This window comes from Parus major, chromosome 10 (assembly GCF_001522545.3).
Source record: "Parus major isolate Abel chromosome 10, Parus_major1.1, whole genome shotgun sequence".
Taxonomy (NCBI): Eukaryota; Metazoa; Chordata; class Aves; order Passeriformes; family Paridae; genus Parus; species Parus major.
In genome coordinates this window covers 6,321,737-6,344,965 of record NC_031779.1, presented here as the reverse complement: position 1 = coordinate 6,344,965, position 23,229 = coordinate 6,321,737, and the positions used below count along the sequence as shown (strand labels likewise).

Genomic DNA, 23,229 nt, shown 5'->3' with positions numbered 1-23,229 from the left:
CAAACCCAGCTTTCAGTCTTTACTGCACCTCTCGGAAACATTGTTAATATAAAGGTAAAGGGCTGAACCTCCTTTGCAGGGGTGTGAAGAATTCACAATAGCTTCTCTTGCTACTGATCACTGCACTGTTCTGTGGGAAGGTAATTCATGGAAGCACATAGATCAGTGTGGCCACACTGCATTGCCTTTGCTGAAAGAATTCATGTCAGAGTAGGATCTTCTGAGAAAAAGGAAAGTAAGGAAATTAAGTCAGCAACCTGCTCACCTGGCATTTTTCCAAAGCACAATTCTTTGGAGGCCCAGAGAGCTCTCTGCACGCTTTACTGTAATTACCATGAAAAAAATCTTGAGCAGTTGAATTGTGTTGTTTTTGCAATCTGACCTATGAAACTTCCCAGTTCTGTGAGGCCAAGTCTCTGAGTCACTGCTATGACACCTTCAGCAAGAGTCTGTTGTGGAAACCAGGCTTCAGACACTATTTGCTTCTCCAAGTCATTACACAGATTAATAGATTGAAGTAGTTCCTTGTTGAATAACACATCTGATCCTAGAGGAACTTTTAACTTTTGATAGCCAAGATGTTCAAGCAGTATTTTTAATCCCCTCTCCCAGATTTACCAGCAAAACAATGTTCAGCCATTAAAGCACTGCAGCACTTTCCAGCCAGTGTCTAAAGAAAACAGCTTTTAGTCAGACTTGTTTTCTGTACGATGTACAAACAGTACAGAGTGACAAAGCGCCTTTGCATTGCACAAACACTGAGAGAGCAAAAAGAAAATGAAAACAAGGCATTAAACAAAGAAAGGATGTGTACAATGGAACAAGCACAAGCTACTTTTTTGTTGTTTGTTTTTCTTTTTATGCTAGAAATAGAACACAATGCTGATTTTTGTGTAGAGCCTACTCACCAAAGGCTAAATAAACCAGACGTTAAGAATATCAACATTATTAAAGCTCTTTCTAATTTTCAGCTCTTTATGTAGATTCACCCTTTACTGATATTACTCACTTCAGAAACTAAGTCCTCTGCAAGAGAAAAAAAAAAAATGCAACAGAAATTCTTTAAAGTGGACATTGTAAGAGAGATGTGATCAGACTTAGTCCTATGACAGTTAAAACTGTCCTGAATGGAAAATGTTAGAGACTGAAGCTATGAATTTTATCAACCAAACCTTCTGTAACTTTGAAGCTTTTTAAATTCCAGCTTGTGTACGAGGCTGAATAAATTTCTTCAATAACATCTCCCATGCTATGAAACATAACATTGCCTGTTCAATAGAACCAACAGTAATTAGCAACAAATAGAAAACAGTGCCCATCCAGTGCAGGTCAGCTTAAGACTTTTCTTGCCAGAACTGCCACACACTTAAACAAATTAAATATGTGTTTTATCATGTCTTATCATTACACTGAAATTAAACCTGGAATAATGTTTGTAACAACTGATCTGGCAAAAACACAGTCTAACCTAAACCCAGCACATTTCCACACTGGAGTTCTTTGCATCACAAGACGCTACTATTGCAGATATTTAAACAATGGAGTTTCATGTCACCACACACATTTGCAGGAGAAAGACTCCTCTGTAAATGAATCACAAGTTCCTTGTAAACTACCAAAATCTCATCAAGACAACATCACAGAAAGCCAGGATAGATTTGCAGATACAATGCAGAAATGAAAAGTCTATGATTTTAGGTATTCTCTAAAAACATCTACAGACATAAGAGTTTCAATGTACAAGAAAAAAAAAAAAAAAAAAAGAAAAAGGAAATGTTTTGTCTTAGAAGACAAAATACAATCTTTCTGATATTAATGTTTTATTAAAGAACTTTTATGCAAGAAAAATAAGAACTAAAATTTAACTAATTTCAGTGATGTTATGGGACAGATAATTTTAACTTCTCATTGAATCAAATATTTAATTTTCATCTCCAGTAATATTTCATTACTTGTTAGGTCTAATTAAAACAAAAGCCTCCTCCCTGACCATTTCAGTGGTGCTGGTGAACAGCTGTTGCAGATGGAATTGATGGAACCTGAACCACCAACTTCATTTGAAATTAAACTACCGGTATCATTTCTCTGATATATTCACTACCAATTATTTACAGGCTTCTTGAAAAGTGCCCACAATATGCCCACATCTTTCTCACAGATGCCCCTGGCAACAAGAGCTATGCATACTGTTCTGGATGTGGTTACAAAGGCCTAAACTTACAATTGACATCCTCTCTTCCTACCAAAACCTTAATGCATCTTGGAATTATATTTTCCTTTCTCACAATCAAATGACAGCAGTGACTCATGGTCAGTTTTGTTATTGATTACTTCAGTCAAGTTTTTTTATCATTGTGTCACTTCCAATTTATGAGTCTCATTTATAGAGAAATTCCTATCAACTGTATGACCCTGCACTCCATAGCAGGAGATTTCTACTAGTTTCTCTTGCTGTATTTTCAAGTTGTCATCTAGCACTTAACATTTAATGGTTTGGTCTTCTCACTATTAGCAAGGGCCTCCCATGTTTTATCAGCTTTGTACCTTTCCTGTTGCTTCTTTAATGGAAATATTAAAACAAGATTAGCTTAAAAACTGTCCCCAGGGAAATCCATTAGTAAAATCTCTCCAATCTAAATGTTTCCTCTCCAATACTAGAAAGTATAACCTCTTTCTTATCTAGTTCATCACATTTTCTCTTCCACTAAACCCCATTTTTTCTAGCTTAAATAATATTTATTATATGGAGTTTTTTCAGCTAAATAAATATTCTGAGGTCTCACTAGACAGGCTTGTATGTCACAAGGTCCTTTTTGTAAGCTTGTGCTTTATTTTATTCTATTTTTCTGAAATTGCTCTATATTTTATGGGTTTTCCTTCTAAGCTCTGATGTCGTAAGACCACAGTTCACACTGCCCTCGCTTTCTTACTTGACATTTCTGAAAACGCTATCTTAAAATGCACCAAGCTATTTTACCTAAAAACAAAATCATCAAAAATATTACAACTAAAAGCAAAACATTTCATCTTGCCTTTTCAAAGGAAAAAAAAAAAGCATGATGTGGTCTAATAGTTTTAAGCAATCACCCAGGTCTCTAAGCAGTTACAACCATGAATAAAATGGTTATTTCAGTGTAATGATGCTTGCTCAGCAATTACTAGCAAATACACATCAGTAGAAATGCTCTGCAGAGTTAAGAGCCTCTGAATGTTCCTGTCTGTGCATGCACTTCATGGTCCATCATCACACCTGTACTGTGATCTTACAATCCTTGTGCATTTATAGAGGCCCACAGCAATCAGATCATTATTCCTGTGTAACTGTTACTGTTCACATAGAGGGACTCAGAGGCACATCTAGACCATCTCAGACTTTGAAAGAATGTCCAGCTTAGGCCCAGCTGGAACAAGCAACAACTATACACAGGAAGAGTTCCAAGCTTACTCATTTACTGTTTTACAAACTGTTGCACTAGTGATTTTAGGTATTCTCTGCTGAAAAACTCTTCAGGTTTTCAATTCCTTCCTATTATGACTGTTGTCACAAATTTCATTTCAGAGGCACTGGGATCACAGAGTGAACACACTACGGCAAAGAAATATCAGCAAAACTTAGAAACCAAATTTCGACTCTATACAGATACAGCTGAAGGCAGCTGCCGGGTTTTTGTCAATCAGTTGGAGACTCTTGACAAATGTGGTTTCAATGCCTCTCTTCCTCTGGTGATGATAGTCCATGGCTGGTCGGTATGAACTCACATTTTATTTTTAATTCATATTCCATCCCATTTGATATACTTTCCTTCTCATTATGTTACAGAAGCAACTTCAGAAGTAAGGTTGTGATAGAAAGATGATAGATTTCACTGGTAGCTATCATGGCTAGAAAAAATACAATGTGGAAATTCCCAACAGATTCTGAAGGAATGGTCTACGAGCAATTTTTCACATGGGACTCCCATATCAAGGATTAAATTCAGCCCTGGTTTAAAGCCAGCAGAGCCTGAACAAGTAGCTGAATTTTTAATGTGCTATGCCCTGGAGAGCTGAATACCAGTTTCATTTCTCTATGTTCACTGCCAGATATTTACAGACTTCTTGAATAGTACCCACAATATCCCCACATCTTTCTCACAGATACACCTTTAAAAAGAATTTCTCCACAAGCCCCTTCAGTTGAAAGCAGAGCCTTCAACATCTATGAATTAGCACTGAACTGTTTCTAGTTAAACCATAAAAAAACCAATTCACCATAAAAAAATCTTTCTCAAAAGCATGCCAATACTAAGAGTGACTTTTCATCAGCTTCTCGGTTGGAGAAGGAACAAAAGAGTAGGCAGGATAAGAAACTGAGTCATTTTAACAGATCTTTGAATTCTCATAGAACCAATGGAATTACATAAGGTGGGACAATGGATCTTTCTTGCACATCTGCAAATATGCAGAGGAACTTTGAACACCCCCCATGATGCATGTAACTCCCTTAGCAAATAACAGAGATATATTTAATTCCCTTAGTAAATAAAAGCCAAAGCTCACAAAGACAGATTTGTTCAAAACCTACACCCTCCTCAAACTATGGTCCTGAAGCTGCTATCACTGAAGTTCACCATTCACATTAACTTAATTTGCAGAGGTTCTGGGCTCTTAAAGGAGTGTGTGTGGAAACCCAGACCTGAGACTCCCAAATTCTAATACACTAGAAGAGATAAGGCTATTTTATTAATTGAGTAAATACATACAACTAGAATAACTATGAAGTCTGATAGATTAAATAATAATTCTAGTCCATCAAATCAGAAACATGCTCTGATGTGACAAAATTGTAACCAGGTATTCAAAAAGAATGACTCAAAACAAGCAGTTCTCAAAATGGAATGGCTGGAGACAACAAATGCCCACAGGTCTGCAATCCTCCAGCTTCCTGCCACCAATTCTTTTAGCTTATACTTACAAGGATAGCTGCTCTTGAATGGAATCAGACATTTCCTGGGCATTTCTGTCTTTTTAACCAATACTACTAATTATCTCTGGATGAGTTGAAGTATTTGGGGACATCATTTTCATTTATAATAGTTCCTATTACAAAACATACTCTATTATACCCTTATTATATTGACTTAATTTTTTTGGTCTACCAAAACCTAAAGATTCTCAGCACTGAAGCAGGCTGAAGTCCCTAAAATCTAGTTATCAGCCTTAATCCCTCCGTACTCAGGTTTTTGTTTCCTTATGTTTTTCACAACAAATATTTGGCAGAGACTGCTTTCCCATAACAATGGTTTTCTTGTTATTTGGGTTTGTTCTTCAATTCTAACAGGTGGATGGGATATTAGAAAGCTGGATTTGGAAAATGGCAGCAGCTCTGAAGTCTCAGCATAACCAAATGAATGTGATCATTGCAGACTGGCTCACACTGGCTCACCAGCACTATCCCATTGCTGTACAGAACACACGCACCACAGGACAGGAGATAGCGCAGTTCGTGGAGTGGCTGGAGGTGAGAACTCCCAGACCAACACATGTTTCCTCTGGAAAAGATGTATTTACTTCTTCTTATACTTCCACAACCTTTCTGAAATAGCATGTTTGCTAATGCTTTCATTTCAGTCACTCACATTTCTTTAATGAAGTGCACATTTTTCTTCCATAAACTTTCATATGACTTCATAAAACTTTCATCATGCAAGAGGAAAAAACAAGTGGTTGTTTATGAAAATATTTTTGTGTATCTTTAGAGGTGAGATAAGATTCCTGTCACTTACTCCTTCCTCCAGTATTGTAGGTAGTTACTCTTGTACTGTGATGTGATCCAGAACTCAAATATACCATAAATTTTCACAGCATTGAGTGTATCCAACCAGTAAATGCTCCTCACATTGAGAAGCACCCCTCCACAGTTTAACAGTTAAAATCCCTTAATTTCAACTCCCACAACTATTTTTCTGCTATCCTTCTGTCTGCTTACAGGCAGATAATTATTTCAAATTATTTCAAAGATTCTCAATTGATGTAACAAAACCTGAAGTGCCACACAACATTTTAATAAAGAATAAACAATAAGTAAATATTAGTGCTCTTATTCCAAGAAATAATTGGGCATGATCAGTTACAGCCTCAATAGCATCCATTTCAGCAACATCTGACAAGAAAATTGGTCAGATCCTGTGATTTCTAAGAGCTGTCTTCCTCACAAGAAGTCTGCCAAGTTTCACCTCATGTTCAGAAGAGACTGCTATTGAGACTGCACAGCCACTCCACTGGGACAGGCAACATCCACAAAGAAATCAGAAGTGAAGTTTTCCTTTCCTACAAGCAGAATATGCCACATATTTCTTTACAAGTCAGAAAAACTTTGAGCCTTGCAGCTCAGATGAAATGCTTAAGATGTATATAGCATTGATTAGGTAGAAAGAAGGGCAATTCTGCTTCAATAGGTTTGTTACAAATGACACGTACATCTTTGTACATTGCTGTTTCATTTAACATGTCTGATCAATATTTTAATCCCTTTAGTTTGGCTTGTACTAGTACCTCAGGCAAAAAAAAAAACCAAGGCACTTTTTATAGAGGATTGTTTTACACCAAATTTAAAGAACAGAAATCCATTTTATAATCATAGGAAAGCCAAATGCTGCAGACAAAAGGCAGTGAACATCTGCATTGAATGACTATTGCAACAAACAACAAAAATTCCACTGTGTTGATGGTTTTCCTGTGCATAGAAGGTAAGTGGCAGTGTCCAGATATGTGGCATTTTCCTGCTGCATGAAAAGGAAGGAATAACACTCAGCCAATAGAAATTTACTGAATGATTCATGCACCTCATTCAACCACCATCAACATACAAATTTCTTGCGTTATAATTCACAGTATTCTTAGCTTGTAATAGATATTTCACTGTTTAATTTTTCCATTTCTTTGTCTAAATCAAGCTGCCACTATATTCCAGGAATCCGTTCAGTTTTCCAGAAGCAATGTTCATCTAATTGGGTACAGCCTAGGAGCTCATGTTTCAGGATTTGCTGGAAGTTTCATCAATGGTACAAAAAAGATTGGAAGAATTACAGGTAAAAGATTGATACCTTTAAGAAAAATAACAGTCAACTGAATCAAGTTATGAAGCTATTTGACATATTAACCTCATATTGACAATTAGCTGTTGAACAGCAGTTTAGAAGTTTCATCTCCTTGATTTAGAAATTAGATTTAGGAAACTTAATGAAAATACTTTTGAAAATTAAGTCTCATAGCATTTCTATCTTTGAACTTTCCTTTTCTCAGTCTAAACTTTGACATAAAGAACACACAAGCATGGGGACTATTAGAAATAATAAACAAAAGCCTCAAGCTGCAAGTTGCTTAAATTTATCTCTTATCCATTCTCAGTAATACCTTAAACTAAATGTTAACCACTAACCTTGGATCTTTAGCCACTGTCTTGACCCAAAGTCTTTAAAATACTATTCATTGTTAGCGAATAATTTAAGAAATATATTAAGGAAATTGTCTGACTATGCTTGAGTTTTCAATTGTGGGACAGTGCCTATACAGTGAATCCAGAACAGCTCTCCTGTGGCAAAAATTTCATGTCTCAAATGTGGGCTAAAAGTCAACCTTGCTGAGGGACTGGTGTCTTCCAAAGGACCTCTGGAGACATAACCTCTAGAGTTTGAAATAACAAAATTATGTAAAGGTCCCTCAAGTGACACTGGCAGCAAGCACAGTTTGTCTCTGACAAACACTCCTGTCTCTGGGCCTGTGTCCTTGTGCAGGTCCCAGTCAGTGTTTGTTACAGCGCCTGTGTTTGCTCTAGGTGTAACCACGTACACCCTCTGTGGGACAAGCGTTCTTATTGTTTCCATCAGAGAAAGACCTTGTAAAGTACCAGGTGCTGCCTGTTTTCAGATTCTTATCACAGACTTAAGAGTGGTAGAATGTCACTGTTGGACATGGAATGATTCAAACACACGCAGCTCGAGATGTGGTGAAAGAAGAAGTTTATTTGTTCTTTCAGTATTTATAGGTTTTCAACCACGACCAGGGATTGGATAGTCAGGTCACCACCTTCCCAGCCACACTGGCCAGAGACGTCCATCAAAAGGCATATCTTTAATGGAATGTATAAATACCTATGTTTATAGTTACTTTCCTGGGAAAGGGGCTAGAAATTATGAAAACAATATCGAAAGGTCTGATTCTCAGGGCGACAGTAGAAAAGTCTTTCTGCAGTATATGACAATGGGATTACTTGTATTTATTTCAGGCCTCGACCCTGCCGGTCCCTTGTTTGAAGGAATGTCACCAACAGACCGTTTATCTCCAGATGATGCAAACTTTGTAGATGCAATTCATACCTTCACTAAACAGCACATGGGCCTCAGTGTTGGCATCAAGCAGCCTGTGGCTCATTTTGACTTTTATCCCAACGGAGGCACCTTCCAGCCGGGCTGTCACATCCTGTATGTGTACAACCACATTGCACAATACGGGATCAATGGTAAGAACCAAAGGCACACAGTGGGAGGCAGCGGGGCAGCTGTACTGAGTGTGTCTGGGAAACTACATAGCTGTGGTATCACCCCTTGTATGCAAGGTATTTTCTTGTTTAGAGATCAGTTACCTGATTTTTACATGTCTTGAGTTCATATTGTTTTTACTGACTGTTTTTATTGAGCTGCCTAGCACTCCTGAAAATGAGGCCATGAGCATCCTGCTGTCGAGCACCTCAGAATAATTTAATGGTATTTGTTTCAGTGGCAGGGGAGATGAGAAAATTTATTCTAATTAAGCCAGATTTGTCTAGTGTGCCATTAATTACTTCAAATCAAATAAAACACAGGTCTGTACTACTTGCCTCCTTAGTTCACCTTTTCCCAACTCCACGTCCTTTGGCAGCACAGATGATGCTCTCTCTGATTGCCAGTGTTCCAGGCTACCTTTTATTTATAGAAGCTTACTTCCAATGTACTCAAACATAAATGTATAGAGAAACTGATGCAAGATACTAAAAAAGGTCCTGATACTTCTCATAATAGCAAACCTATTTAATATTTTTATTGTGTTTAATAAAATTTTTGCTCCTTTTTTCCAAGTAATAACTGCAAAAAAAGTTCAACTTAAGAGTCTGCCAGTCTAATAGGGACAAAATATGGTATTGCTGTCTAAGGATCAAAATCCAAGAGTGCTCAGCAATTCAGAATGAGACTGCTGTCTTCAATGTGGCATAATCTGAAAGACTACACATCAACTCAGGTTTTCTACTGACAAAACCAGCCAGAACAATGAAATAAAAGTTCATACTTACAGTTTGATACAGTCAGGCTAGAGAAGTTTAAGCAGAAAGTTTCTTATCATGAAAGTTCAGCCATTCTGTTTTTGAATGATCCTAAAAGTAAAATTGCTAGTTTCTGAGGCAAAACGAAGATGGCAAAGGGCAGGGGTGTATGTGGGGAAACAATAACATGTATTTACAGTTTATAGTTGGCTATGGTACTTCTCTGCAGTTGAAATGGTGAAAAGAAACAAGGGCATGTAAAATTTTGTTGTTGCATTTTTTCAGGCATCGCTCAAACTGTGAAATGTGCTCATGAGAGGTCAGTTCATTTGTTCATCGACTCTCTGCTGCACAAGGACAAGCAAAGCACAGCTTACTGGTGCAACGACATCAACACTTTCAACAAAGGACTGTGCCTCAACTGTAGGAAGAACCGGTGTAACACCCTGGGCTACACCATCAGGGAGGAAAGGCTGCCCAAAAGTAGACGACTCTTTCTGAAAACAAGAGCGCGAATGCCCTTCAAAGGTTCGTGGGAATACTTTTTACTGTGTTTAGACTGATCACAAAGTGGAAGTCTGAACCTAAGCTTTGTGATCCTATTTACTCATTCATTAAAGCTTATAAAATCGGTGAGAATAATCAATTTGCTGAGACAACTGAGAATTCCAGTAGGCCATCTTGATGCCCTTTCATCAAAATCCTGGTTCTCATATTTCTGGGGAAAAGAGCACACTGCGTGCTTGCCCCAGGCAAGCTGTGGTGCCCAGGGCTCCCAGATGCCCAGGGTCCTGATCTGCAGGATTTTTTTACAACTGGATTGTTCAGGTTTGTTGTAACATATGCAGGCACACAGCCAAGCCAAAAAAAGCAGCATAATTACTCTGGAAAGCCTGTAAAACATCCAGTTCCGTATTTGCCCAAATTTTATCTGCAATTAGACTATGAAATGACATATAAATTACTACTTTTCAAACAATGGGCAGACAACAGAACAGCACGGACTTTTACAAGGCTGAACTGTAGCACTAAAATTAAGACTGGCACTCTGGCTTTAGCTCTACTACATTCCTTTATCGAGCCAGTGTGGATCTTTGGCTGTGTGATCAGATAGAGGGGCCACGGCCTGACAGGGGGCGCAAGCCTTCCTAGCAGCCTCCATTGCACTCAGCCGCCAGAGCCTACTGCTGCTGTTGAGCAGACTTTCCCTTGCCACTGGAAAGGTTTACGAACATTTTAAAGTGAGAACAAGCAGGACGAAACAACCTCTTCCCAGGGGCTGTCAGTGCAGAGGCTCCTGGCCCTCGGCTCTCCTCCTCACACCGCCTCCCCCGGCTGCCATGAGGCGTGTGGGGAGCAGCGGCGCGGGCAGGGCTCGATGGCGGGCACAGGCCACACACACACGGGGAAGGTTGCCCTGAGGCTGAGGCACAGCCCCGGCCACACGGGAGCCCCGCACCGGCTGCCGGGGCTGTGCCAGGCCGGAGCCTCCCTCCTGTTGGAGGGCTCTGCCCCGCCTGCCCCTCGGGCCGGGCCTTGCCCTGGGACGCGCTTCGCACATTCGTGCACCCCGGCTCGAACACTGAAGGGATGAATAGAAAGGCTTTAAAAGGCTGCTTGTATTACACAACTTGTCTCCCCGCAGTGCCCAGTTACTCAGCTGAATTATCACACATTTTAAAAAAACCCAAACAAGCCAAACCAAACCCCAACAAAAATTCAGGTACTTTTAAAATATTTTTGGAAGTCTTCCACTAGCACAGCTGTGAAATATTCAGTGATGACTCCAGAGGGATCTGCGCAGCCCTGAATGATACTCAGAGCAGCTGAACCTGCTGATTTTCTTCTTAATACTGTTTAAAATGGCTCAGGAAGGTACCTGGAGTAGATTTTAAAACTCCAGAGGCTGTATCTAGTTCCTGATGTTATCTTGCTCCAGCACAGTCAGGGTCAGGTCCTCAGAATCAGGGAATGACAGGCTCTGGGATGTGCTGCCTGCTGCTCTCACACCTGGGTGCTGAGATGTGATCACTAGGTTGTGTTCCTCTCTGGATTTGGAGCTAGCTTCAGTTTGGGGTAAAATATCTCTGTCCTATTGGCTTTGATTTCAATTAAACATGCTGCATTTTTATGCTTAGAACTGGTTTTGTATAAAAAACCATCCTTGCCACATATGTGGGTGAAAGTACCCCAGACAATGATCTCCTTTCACAGAAATTCCAAAACAAAGTGGCTACTGTGGGAAGGTGCTTACAAAGTCATCTTTGTAATGCTTTTTTTTAAAAAAAAATGTTTGAAGATCATGTGAGAAGCACAAAAAGAAGAAATTTTAGAAACTCAGCATTACACTTCACAATCCTCTCTGTCTTCACAAAATTTAATTTTCAAGTTAATGACATTAGATTCTGAAGTATACATCAATCCAGCTCAAACAAAACCCTCAGTTTGTTACGCAGAAGTTAACATTTATAATAAAGGTGTGATGGCACCTTGAGTTTTTATATGCTCTTTCCTTAAAGTAAGCACCATAATCACAGCAAAACCTTAGGCTGTGTCGGATCATATACTGAAAAATCAGTTTTTACATAGAGAGAAAACCCAGAGAAAGATAGATTAGTTATAAAACTAAATAGGCAACCCCCTCTGCCTTTGTCCTCATCAGGTTTGTGGCATAAAATCAACCATTTTGTTTTCCACTGAGGGACACATTTGGAGAAGAAAAGACATTGTTCACTAACATGCAACAACTGTAAAACAACAAAAAGATACAGCTATTCCAGCAAATAATTTCTATCATGAACATGCTGAGCTGCACTATATATATATATATATATATATATATATATACACACACACACACATATATATGTATCTGTGCATATGCAGAAAAAGATGATCCCATTGGCAGTATGGGGAGCCATTCTCATATGCAGTGAACACTGAAGTGGGTAAAGAGGCTCTACTCAAAAACTAGCATGCAATAATTTTCCTTCATAGCTAAATCTATCAGTTTTGTCTAGAAGGCTGCAGGAAGAATGACCAGATAGAAGAGTTCTGGACATTCAAATGTAGCTGACAGTATCTGTATGCACATGCTCAAAATGTATGTTGTCAAGGTTTTCTTTTTCATAATTTACAATATAGAAGACTGATGATTTCTTAGGTGTTTTTCATGCTGACAATACTCAGTTCAGACTTTCCTAAACAGCGTTGTTTCTAGAGCTTCAAGCCCAGACCTTGAAGCATTAATGACATTGTTAACAGATGTGTTTTAAGCACAACGTATCATTATGCAGTCAAGGAAAGTTTGTGAGTCATCTGTTTGGCAGGGCAATTTTCCAGTTGATCAGAGAAACAGCCTGACCACATTGCATAAGGTCTTTGATCTGTATCATACATCTCTAGTCATGCCCAGTCACAAGGATTGGCCTGGTCACTAGATAGAGGGATTGCCAGACATTCTGACAATTAAACTTCAGAAAAGCTGAAATATTTCCCATGGAAGAATGTTTTATCCCAAAAAGAAACTCAACACTGATTACCTTTTTCTCCATCCTTTAAATAAAGCAACAGGACCTCAAAGGCTAACAGATTACACAGCACGGCAACAACCAGAAAAAAATGACAATGTTTTCATTTCAACAAATTATTTTGAATAATAAAATGGAATAACCATCAACTTTCTGCTCTGAAAGGCAAAAATATTTTTCCTAAGAAATCTATTGATTCTTTGACCATGCATTTTGTCACTTTTTGCAAATTCTTCCTTCCTACAGTGTATCATTATCAGTTCAAGATCCACATCATCAATGAAATCGAAGGCAAGCAGATAGAACCAGCTTTCACCATGTCTCTGTCAGGGACTAAGGAGGATGCTAAAAAGCTGCATATCCCACTGTGAGTATTGTGTCACATGTGATTGTGCATGTGACAAAAGATGCCAGCTTGTAATATCATGTCACATTGATAATCTATGCTATGAGTGAAATGGTTTAGTACAGCTAAGTGAATGTGAACTGGAAATTGTCTTCCCTTCACTCATACTCCCTGAAAGTCACAAGTTCTTACAGTGATGATACAGTTTGTGCAGAAAAAAGTTGTTAGAACACAATCAGTAAATTTGGAAATTTTTCTGTCCACTTACTTTGGTCCAACCCATGGCTAAGACAGGGAGGTATAATCAATTAAAACACAAATTAAAAAATCAGTTGTAATTAAGATAAAGAGTTTTGGATATTTATCACGATGGACACTATCTGTATTAGTGAAAGCAAAGGCAAGAGTGTGGGTCAGCATTTGCTCTAGCAGGCAGAAGTTGTAACATAGATGCTATTACGTGACACCTTTTCTTTTCCTGTAGAAAACACTACTGCTTCATCAGTGTTCAAGCTTCTGCCACTTCTGCTTCTTTCCTAGCATGTTGTCATCTTTCATCATTTTTTTGCACCAGGGGGAAGAACATTCTCAAGACATTAATGTTTTGTCCTGGAGAAGGAAACATAGTTATTTCTCTGGTTTTCAGGGGGAAAAACCCTATTTTTTTCATTTTAATTCAGCATAATTTAAGACAGCATTGTTCTCACCTTGTTTTCTGTAGAGTTGAAGGTGTTACTGGGAATAAAACCTACTCCTTTCTCATCACCCTGGACACTGATATCGGTGACATCATAATGATAAAGTTGAAATGGGAAGGAACTCCAGTCTGGGAAAATATCTGGGACACATTTCAAACCATAATACCATGGACAAAAGGCACTCGTCGACCAGGACTTATAGTGAAGGCAATAAGAGTGAAAGCAGGGGAGACACAGCACAAGTAAGTGTAATGAGAGCACTCAGTAACACCACAGGTGTTTGGCACACAGGTTATCCCAGTTCAAATACAAGCATCCCAGCCCCAGCAGTCACACCAATGAATGTAATTACCTCACTCCCTAAGGACCATATGAAATTTCAATGAAACAAGATATTATGCAAGATAAATAATGATTCCAACATTAAGATAATTAAATATTCAGATTCCTACTTACAAAAAACATGCCAATTCTTAATTATTTTAATTTAAATACCTACTTCCTAGAGAAACTCAGCATCACCATTCTTGAAAACACTCATTAGAAGGATCATGTGCTGTACTATACAGTCCTATGATTATTTTTTGTGTTCTTCTTTTCCCTGTTTATTGCTTTGAAACTGGATCACCAAGTCTGAGCAGCCTTGTTCTCTACATAAAGCAATGCTAACAACACATTTGAAACTGCCTACTCATACAGAGAAATTTCATCCAGAAGACAGAATAAAAAAACTTATAATGATTCTCACTGCTTTAATCCTTTGAGAAATTTTAACTGAGCAGTTTAATTAAGGTTAATGAGAAAAGCACACCTTACCTTGTAACTGAGGCTCAGTCTTAGAAGGCAGTTTTTCCTTGGTATATTCCCTTTCTTACCACCACAACTGATGCAGACTTCCTGCAGAACAACTCTTATTGGCAGACCTGTATCTCCTTAATATTGACACAAAAAACAAATTAGACAAACAGATTTGAAGAGACATTTCATAAGACAATCTGTGTATGTGCTGGAGGACAGAGAAAGGATCATATTCTCCTAGGTGGAATCCTCCTAAAAATGTATTTTGGAGATGTTTTCCTGACCTGGCACTTGGCACGTGCTCCTGCCATTAAAATAAAAGGAGTTTCTCTAATATCACCAAAATCAGTACTGACCTAGCTGGCAAAGCAAATTAAAGCAAAGCACACAATGCAAACTAGGGAGCTCTGTTTAGGAACAGGTTCCTGTACCTTGAGATAAAAGGTATGAAGGTGAGAAGTCATTTTCCTAACCAGGAAGCTCTTGTCCAGTGCAGCTGTGCTGGTAACCTGGCACAAACCAATTACTGCTGATGTATTACTTTCCTTATCTAGGAAATGATTGAAGGGGGCACTTATACTGACAAAAAATAATGCTGGTATCTTCAGGTACCTAATGCTCCTTGGAAGGTTTTTTTTTGTTGCAAGTGGAAGCAGTTTGTCCCAAGCTTTTAGTGGACACTGATTATGTGCTGGGTTTTGTTCTTTGCAATCTGGGCAGTGACATTCAGTTATCACTGAAATACTGCATTAATGTTTAGGGAGGGAATGAAAGATTATTAGGTGGTTCTAAAAGGAGAAACAAAGGACACTCAAGGAAAAGTATTTTCTTCAAAGAAAATAGGTCTGTAGATTTTTGCCTTCCTCAGAAAGACCAAACATCGTGTATTGCAGAATTAGCAATTTTGGAAATTCAATAATTAAAAAAGACAGTAAACATGAAATGTATTTTGACGTCTCTTGTGCTTTCTCAAGCATTTGAACAGCTGACAGTATTTTATCTCTGATTATCTCAACCTCTAGATGTTTGTGATCTTTGTACATATGATGAATGTTCCTTTGTTAGATTATCTAATGGGAAAGACTTGAGATGTAACAGCGTAAACTTAAAAAGCAGTTAACAAACAGACCATTATGAGCAATGAAATACCAGATTCTAACATTTGGTTTCAAGTATTTCTGTAGCATATGCAGTTGCTGATGTTAGCATCCTACAGAGCGGATTTTTAGCAACCTCTCAGCTAAATACCAGTATTCCAGCAGCCCAAACAGGGCAACCATGGTGGGAACAGCAAGAGCTGGAACAATGCCAGTGCCCCACTGACAGAACAGAACAAGTGACTGTGAGGATGTGCTGCAAAGAACAAGCACAGTGACACCAGGGAGACAGAGGCACAATGCACTCAGCACCCAGGAGCTGCCTGCTCCTCTTTTCCTCTGTACCTATGATCTGGCAGGCAGATACAACTCTTTACTCACAAGCCTTTAAAAACAGAAAGATACCTTCCTGTAAATCTCTATCTTTGGGAGATTCTAATTAACATTATGCCTTCTAACCAACATTATGCTCACATGCTGTCTTTTCTTTCCAGATATACATTTTGCCCCCAAAGCATTGACAACATTCACCTTCATCCATCCCAAGAGAAGACATTTGTGAAGTGTGAAGATCACTTCGAGAGAAGCATCTGACAGAAAATGAGCAGGAACGCAAAAAGGCAACTCCTTGCCAAAATATTCAAAATATGATACATCTAGTAAAAGGTTTTAAAAATTCACAGCTGCATCAAATATCCTAGCAGTTTCAGAGATGGTGAAAAAATACATGAAGATATTTAGTTTTTGTCATTCGATAGTAAGCTGAAATATACTCTTTATTCATCTAGGAGCACACTGTGAAAATTATCAGTGAGCAGCTTCATCAAGGCAACAGATTGTCAATTTTCAATTGTTTAAAATCTGAAAAAAAATTTGCTCACCAGAAATAAAAATATTATTTGACAAAATCATTGCCATAAGCCTGTGAAAAATTTAATTTCGTTGGATTTAAGGGAAAAAAGAAACTTTGTTTCCCAATAAATACTTTGAAACACTAATAGCTAATGACTATCAGTTTAAACTTCGCTAAATTATTTCCTAATGAAGGGTGAGTTAAACAGTTCATAAAATACTACCAAATAGATATAAAAATACAAAATGCTTGAGCTGTAATAACCATATGAAAACCCCTGTAATAGTATCATCTAAGAAATTTATAATAAACCCTGTTCTCTTTGAAAATGCTTTGCTATTTAATTATTTTAATTAGAGAACTGATTTAAATTTCTATCAATTTAATTATTTGAATTATGCTTAGTATCCTACACAAAATTCTAGCACAACTAAGTTCAGGTTAATTTTTACATTTAAATCATATCTGTTCAGGTCTGAGATTTTTGGATTCTAAATCTCTGTGTACCAGATTTTGGCATGACTTGAAACTGCCAGAATAAATGAAAATGGTTAAACCTTCAAACAGTTTCAGAGCATAAAAACAAGCTTTGTAAGGTCAAACATATACAATTCCCTTGTTTCCTTTGTCAGAATATTCCTTTGTTTCCTTGTCAGAAAGGAACATTATTGTCTCAGATTGTTTTTATTCTATGGCTTGTGTGTACTGAAACAGAAATCAATATATATGTATTCATTTGTCACTATGATAAGCACAAGATCATTAAAAATTAAGGTTTCTTGAACTCTGAATTTTGAATTCAATTTGTATTAAATGCTCTCTAAGTGGGAAAAAAAGCGTGCAAGAAAGTGCTAAGATCTGAAGCAAAGCATATTTTTTAATACCAAGATATTCCAGAGAGTATTTAATCAAAATATCCAGATATTATCAGGAATAAAGTGGGATTTATTTAGACAGTCTGACAAATGAACAAGCTGAGCAGATCCTGCAAGCAGTGAACAGTGATCAGATGTTGAATGCAGACATCTCTGCCAACCATTCAGAATATTAACTTCTTTTACAAGCTGTTTTCAATAACTACCATCCCTTTAAACAAACAGGAATACTCAATACAGAATCAGAAAGGCTCACAAACTACAATGGGAACTGAAGCATACTGAGATCTCAAATGAGAATTGTTGTCCACCCTGAGATGTAAATTCCAGAAGCTGTTCCAATATTTAAAATGGCTCCTAGGAGTATCATCTTGATTAGATAAATATTTGTCTATTTAAATACAAAGTCCATGAGGAAGAATCCTTAGTTCCTCACTGAAAACAAAGATTTGTGCTTTGATTTTGTTCAATGAAGCAAACTGTTTTTTTAAACACAAAAGTATTTCTACCTTGTATGTCAAAAGTTATAATTTAAGTGATTAATTTTATGCTTCAGGTTGCTGTTTCAAATATTTAAATATTGCAACATAATTATTTTATGAGAGCTCTGTAATATACTCTGTGTTTGTGTAAGAATCAATTGCTTAAGTACAATGGCTGAGTCAAATCAGGAGCATACACAGAAGGAAATTTCAGCCGAAAGTATCTGAGAGAGGTAAGCACCAAGGCCTTTTGTTTGGTTGATATTTTACATTTGCAGTAGCTATAATCCACTGGAGAGACTCAATTGCTAGAGACCCAGTGACAGCATTTTTGGGGGCATGAAGTTACAATGGACCATGTCCTGCAGTGTGACAGGCAAGGAAGAAATGACAGTGTGGCCATTTTAGTTTTCCAAAGCACAATGGAAAATGAGAGTAAACGGAGAGAGAAGTATGTGTGGCTAACTCAAATTAGGCATCTCCATAGGTTGTTTCTAGAATTGAATTGTTGCTTCTGCAAAAACCTGAAGACCTACCACTTACTTCTGTTTCAGGGTTATCTTTTTTTATAAAGTACTTGTCTATTTAGAGAATAATTTAATACTGTCACTGAAATTGCATTTACATCAGTTATCAACTTTCTAAGCTATGAATTTTGTAAGCTTCCTGAGACAAATCCTCAAAAAAAGCTTTTTTCAGAAGATGTTTAAGGGTGACAGAGCAGGAGACAAAGCTAGAAAGAACTGGACTGTACTCCTCCAGTACAGAAACTACACTCTTAGAAACATTTCAGACATCAAAATTGGCATTTCTTGCAAATTACTATCACTTACTTGGCAAGAAGGCTGATAAGGGGATTTAAACTTCAGGAGAAACAGGCATTACTTCAGGAAAAGCAGGTGGAAGAAGAGTCAGAAGTGTCTACACTGAAGCTCAAGAAATGGGACTACTACAGTTTGATGACTTCTACTGTTATTTTGTGAAAAAACATTCTCCAGTTCTCCACTAAGAGAAGCTGGTATATCCTCAGATAAGACAATTTGACAATTGACAGAGTCAAGAGGAAAATTAAAAGAACATTCAGTATTTGAACTCTTGCAGATATGAAGATACTTCTGATGCAATTTTTCACAAACCATATACCCAAACAAGTTCTGTCCCTGTTTTGACAGCCATTACACTAATTTCTGATATCAGAGTGGAATAAAGTCCAAGCTGTAATATATTCAGTCTCACCATACCTGAACATAAAACTGAAGTAATTCCTACAATTTCAAGTGCCTATAGTGGTGCCCCACTCTGTGCTCACTGGAATTACTCCTGTCTCACTCCATACAGCAACTGGACACCTTGGAAGCCACCAGGTGCTTACTGCTGTCACAGCATGCACAGCTCAGAGTGACAGAATGGTTGCTGTCCTTTTCATCACCTCTCTGGAATAATGAACCTCCAATATTCAGAAATAAAAACCTCTTCCCTCCTTTTTTCCTGAAAGAAATATTGGAACACTAAAGCCCAAATTACATGAATGGCACGGTGTGGTATAAAGTTTCATTGCTTAAGAGGACTTTAATACCCTTGTCATGCTCACACCATTCTGACTACGCTTTTTATAAGCTCCTACACAAAGCAAATGAATACTTTAATAACTAAAACATTAAAAAGTGCAAGATGAATAAATAGGTATAAATAAGATTATGTCAAATATTAGCTAGAAAGTTTATGTATTGATTTGTTTAATTTATATTTTAAAATATACATGAAACTTGTATATGAGCTGTTTAGCCATTATTCCACCCCTCTGGTCTTTGTCCCTACACAGAGATTTAAAGCACCACCACCACCTCTGTGAGGATTTGCAGAAGGGCTCTGCTCCAAGGGATTTTCTTTTAATGCCCTTTGCACAGACAGTGCTATTTAGCTACAGGGAGAAGCACTTCTATAAAAAGTCATGGGGGTGGTGGGGGGAGCATTGTGAGGAAGGAACTCCGAGTATGCTTTGATAACATCAAAGTCCACCCTGCTCACTTCGGGAAACAGATGTCCAAGCAGGCCAGTCTTAACAAACAGCCCTAAGAATGGAAGACTCACTGGCAGGACCTGGCTTTTAGAAGCAGTCTTATCACTTAAATCAACCATGCAACACACACAAAAACTCAGAGACACAGCTTAGCAGTTTTAAAATGCCTTGCAAAAAAGCGCATTTGCTCCTTCTGTAAGTCTCATCTATCAACTGTGTATTCAGAGTAATGCATATTGATTCCAATATTCCTTTCCAAATATGTTTCCAAAGGCATGCATCAGTAATGATGATGCCAGGCTTGAACATCCCACCAGCAACTAGCTTTCATTTTGAAGGTAAGGAAAGTTTTATTCCTGTGATCACGTAATTTAAAATTTAAAGTAATTTAAAATTTCATGGCTTTCCCTGAACAGGTTACACAAACACATCTATTCTTATATAAAACTGCAGGTTGTTAAAATTGAGAGGGGGACTTTGACAGAGATAGTTCAACTACATTTTGGCATGACAGCAAAAGCCAAAAATCAAGCAAAGTGAAATCTGTGTATTCCTCTTTGCTTTCAGGGCTCAACAAGTAAATGGATCTTCAGAAGATGATTTCATCAAGTCTATTTATTAATGCATTTCAAGTTTCAAAAAACCTTACATATCTTTGCACAATACTTTATTTTTTGCATTTTTTAGTAAAAATTTCCAAAGTGAACAAAAAAGAGACTGTATAAAACACAGTGGACATGAAATCGACAGTAGTATTTCTGTTTCATTGTCTTGAACTTCCTTTCGGCTTTACCACATCTTGACTTGCAGTGGAGAGTTCAGTGCACATTTCTGTTTTCAAAAAACATTTAACTTAGACTCAAAATAAAATAGGGCAGCATTTGTCTGCCAAAATCCTACCACAGGATAACATTACAGGCAAAAATTTTACATGTTCCAAAGTCTACCACACTCAAGAAGTTACTAAGAACTCTTGCTGAATAAAAGTCACCATTTTAGAAATGCAAACCCACTTCCAATCTTTGCACAGTCTTAAAACAAATGTATTTAAAATGACTTAAAAGCAACTACATACACTTCTAACTAGTTAAGATCATTTAGAATTATTTATATAGTCTATTGGACTTGGGGTTTCATGTACAAAATTTGTCTCTAAACCATGTACAAAAAGCTGTGTTTTGAAAAAGTTACCACATACTGTACAAGTTTACAAGGAAGAGATCCCATTATATTCTGTAACATTTTTGGCCTTGCTGGCTTGCGTCACATTATGAGAATGATTGTGTAAACCTTATACTCTTAAAAAACAAAACAAAACAAAAAATAAAAACAAACAAAGGAAGCCTGTCCAACCCTTAGTAAATTTTCTCCTAAGCAAAGCCAGGAAAATTATAGCCATTTGCATCTCTAATTAGCTCGGTGCTTTTGGAAAACAAGCAATAAATACATCACAAGCTTAAACATTTTGTAATGCCCCCTTTCATCTCCTGCATAGCAGTAAGCACCTTAAGACATCTTTTATTTCATCTTCAAAAATGCCAATTATTTACATTCGTAATAAAAACTCTGGAATGGGACATTGTGCTGTTGAACTTCACTACTGGTATAAATGTGGGAAAATTGGTAGTCCTAACTACAGTTTTAACTCTGCCACAGTAGCCAGGCAAATCACTCTACTTTAGTGGTTATCAATCAACAGTATCATGCTGAAAAGTTATCCAAATACCTGATAAATTAAAAAAGAAAATAAAGAACTACAGCTTTTCTTTCTTTCCACAACCCTTAGAACACGAACTTGATTACCAAACTGAAAGAATATCTGAACAGCTCAAATAAAGTGGTTGCAATTTTTAAAACAAGTTGAATAACAGGCAGAATTTTCTAATAAAGCATGGAAATATTTGATCTAACTATTCATTATTTCACTGAATAATCAGACAAATTAAAAATATTTACGCTGAACTACAAGGAAGACACTTACATAAAACATTTTTGAAACATTCTGACATTTGCAAAGAACATTTGCAGAACACCTGTTAAATCTCTCTAAGACCATCCAGGCTTGTATGCTGTGTCTTAGCAGCTGTTGGATAAAGATGAAATGAGTGCTTGAAACAACTTTGATAATGATAAAAAAAGTGTGATTGGATTCAAAATTGCTGTGTAAAGCATCACAGGACCCTTGACCACTACACACCATCATCCTCTGTTATCCTGAGTATGTCAATTAAACAGTAATTTCTTCATTAATAGCGGAAAAGTTTTATAATACAAAGAAACATCCATATTGCGATTCTCTTGTTTACAATTGCACACAAGTACGGGTGTACGTTAGAAATACATGTCTGCATATAACAATGTATATACATTGACAAGTAATGTCTCCAATGCTGAGGTGGTCTAGCTTCCTAGCCTTGTCTGGCAGTTGAAAAATATATCTTTTTCTCAATTCTTGAGTAAAAGTTTTACTACAGCCATATTTGCCTGCAAGTGAAGAAAATGCAGCAATGAAGAGCACAGAAGGGGGAAAGAATCATGATATGCTAGGACTTTGTGCCACTAAATTAAAAATATTCAAGAAAAACACTTTTCTTCTTTTTGAGCTGGAAGATTTTCTCATTAAAAATTAACCACTTCCACTTGTTTTGAGGGCATATCATGCTTTTTTTTTTCCTCTTCAATTTTGAGAGTTAGACTGGGTACAATGACTTATTAGGTTTTCTTTGGAGTGAGTTTTCCCATTGTAGGCACTAGGAAGAACCAAGGCAAAAAACTGCAGTCAGCGTCTCATATGTCCCATCTGATAACTCTCTCGGGGCCTTTGCCGCTGTGGGGGCTGAGTAGTTTGTGGTGGTCTCCTCCTTTTTAAAGTGCCTGTTCCAAAGAAAAGGAACCATTATTAAAATTAATTTCAAAATCTCAAGTTGTTTCCAGAAGAGTTGCCTTGGCCATGCAAATTAAATACAATTACTTTTCTGGAAGGCTTCGGATTTAGACCTGCAGAGTTTTAACTGATGAGTAACTGCATGGAGGAAGTACAGAATACATTTCAGGATCTCAACAGTACTTCTTTAAACAGGCCAATTTCTACAAAATGTAGCATGGAATAGGAAATAAAAGGAACTCTGATGCTGGAAAAAAGTCTTCAAAGCTTCCTTTTGATATGCATATTACATTATAGGAAAATAAGACAAGAATTAGATTTTCATGAATTGTTTCACTGGCATAAATTCCATTTGTAGTTTCACAGTGC

General features: G+C 37.4%; 2 protein-coding genes across 3 annotated transcripts in view; one reads left to right on the top strand and one right to left on the bottom strand.

The window, feature by feature from the left end:
* Positions 1 to 17,390, top strand: part of LIPC (lipase C, hepatic type) — a 70,967-nt gene extending 53,577 nt beyond the window's left edge. Inside the window, exons 3-10 of the mRNA XM_015638618.2 lie at positions 3,560 to 3,747; positions 5,321 to 5,500; positions 6,953 to 7,070; positions 8,267 to 8,500; positions 9,563 to 9,805; positions 13,054 to 13,174; positions 13,875 to 14,093; positions 16,241 to 17,390. Coding sequence (XP_015494104.1) covers positions 3,560 to 3,747; positions 5,321 to 5,500; positions 6,953 to 7,070; positions 8,267 to 8,500; positions 9,563 to 9,805; positions 13,054 to 13,174; positions 13,875 to 14,093; positions 16,241 to 16,340 — 1,403 coding nt within the window. The 3' untranslated portion in view covers positions 16,341 to 17,390. The remainder of the gene's footprint in view (positions 1 to 3,559; positions 3,748 to 5,320; positions 5,501 to 6,952; positions 7,071 to 8,266; positions 8,501 to 9,562; positions 9,806 to 13,053; positions 13,175 to 13,874; positions 14,094 to 16,240) is intronic.
* A 3,183-nt stretch (positions 17,391 to 20,573) lies between these two features.
* The window catches only part of ADAM10 (ADAM metallopeptidase domain 10), a 41,718-nt gene continuing 39,062 nt past the window's right edge, over positions 20,574 to 23,229 (bottom strand). For both annotated transcript variants that reach the window (XM_015638610.1, XM_033517017.1), the window contains one exon: positions 20,574 to 22,850. In XM_015638610.1, the coding sequence (XP_015494096.1) occupies positions 22,756 to 22,850 (95 nt within the window). In that variant the 3' untranslated portion in view covers positions 20,574 to 22,755. The remainder of the gene's footprint in view (positions 22,851 to 23,229) is intronic.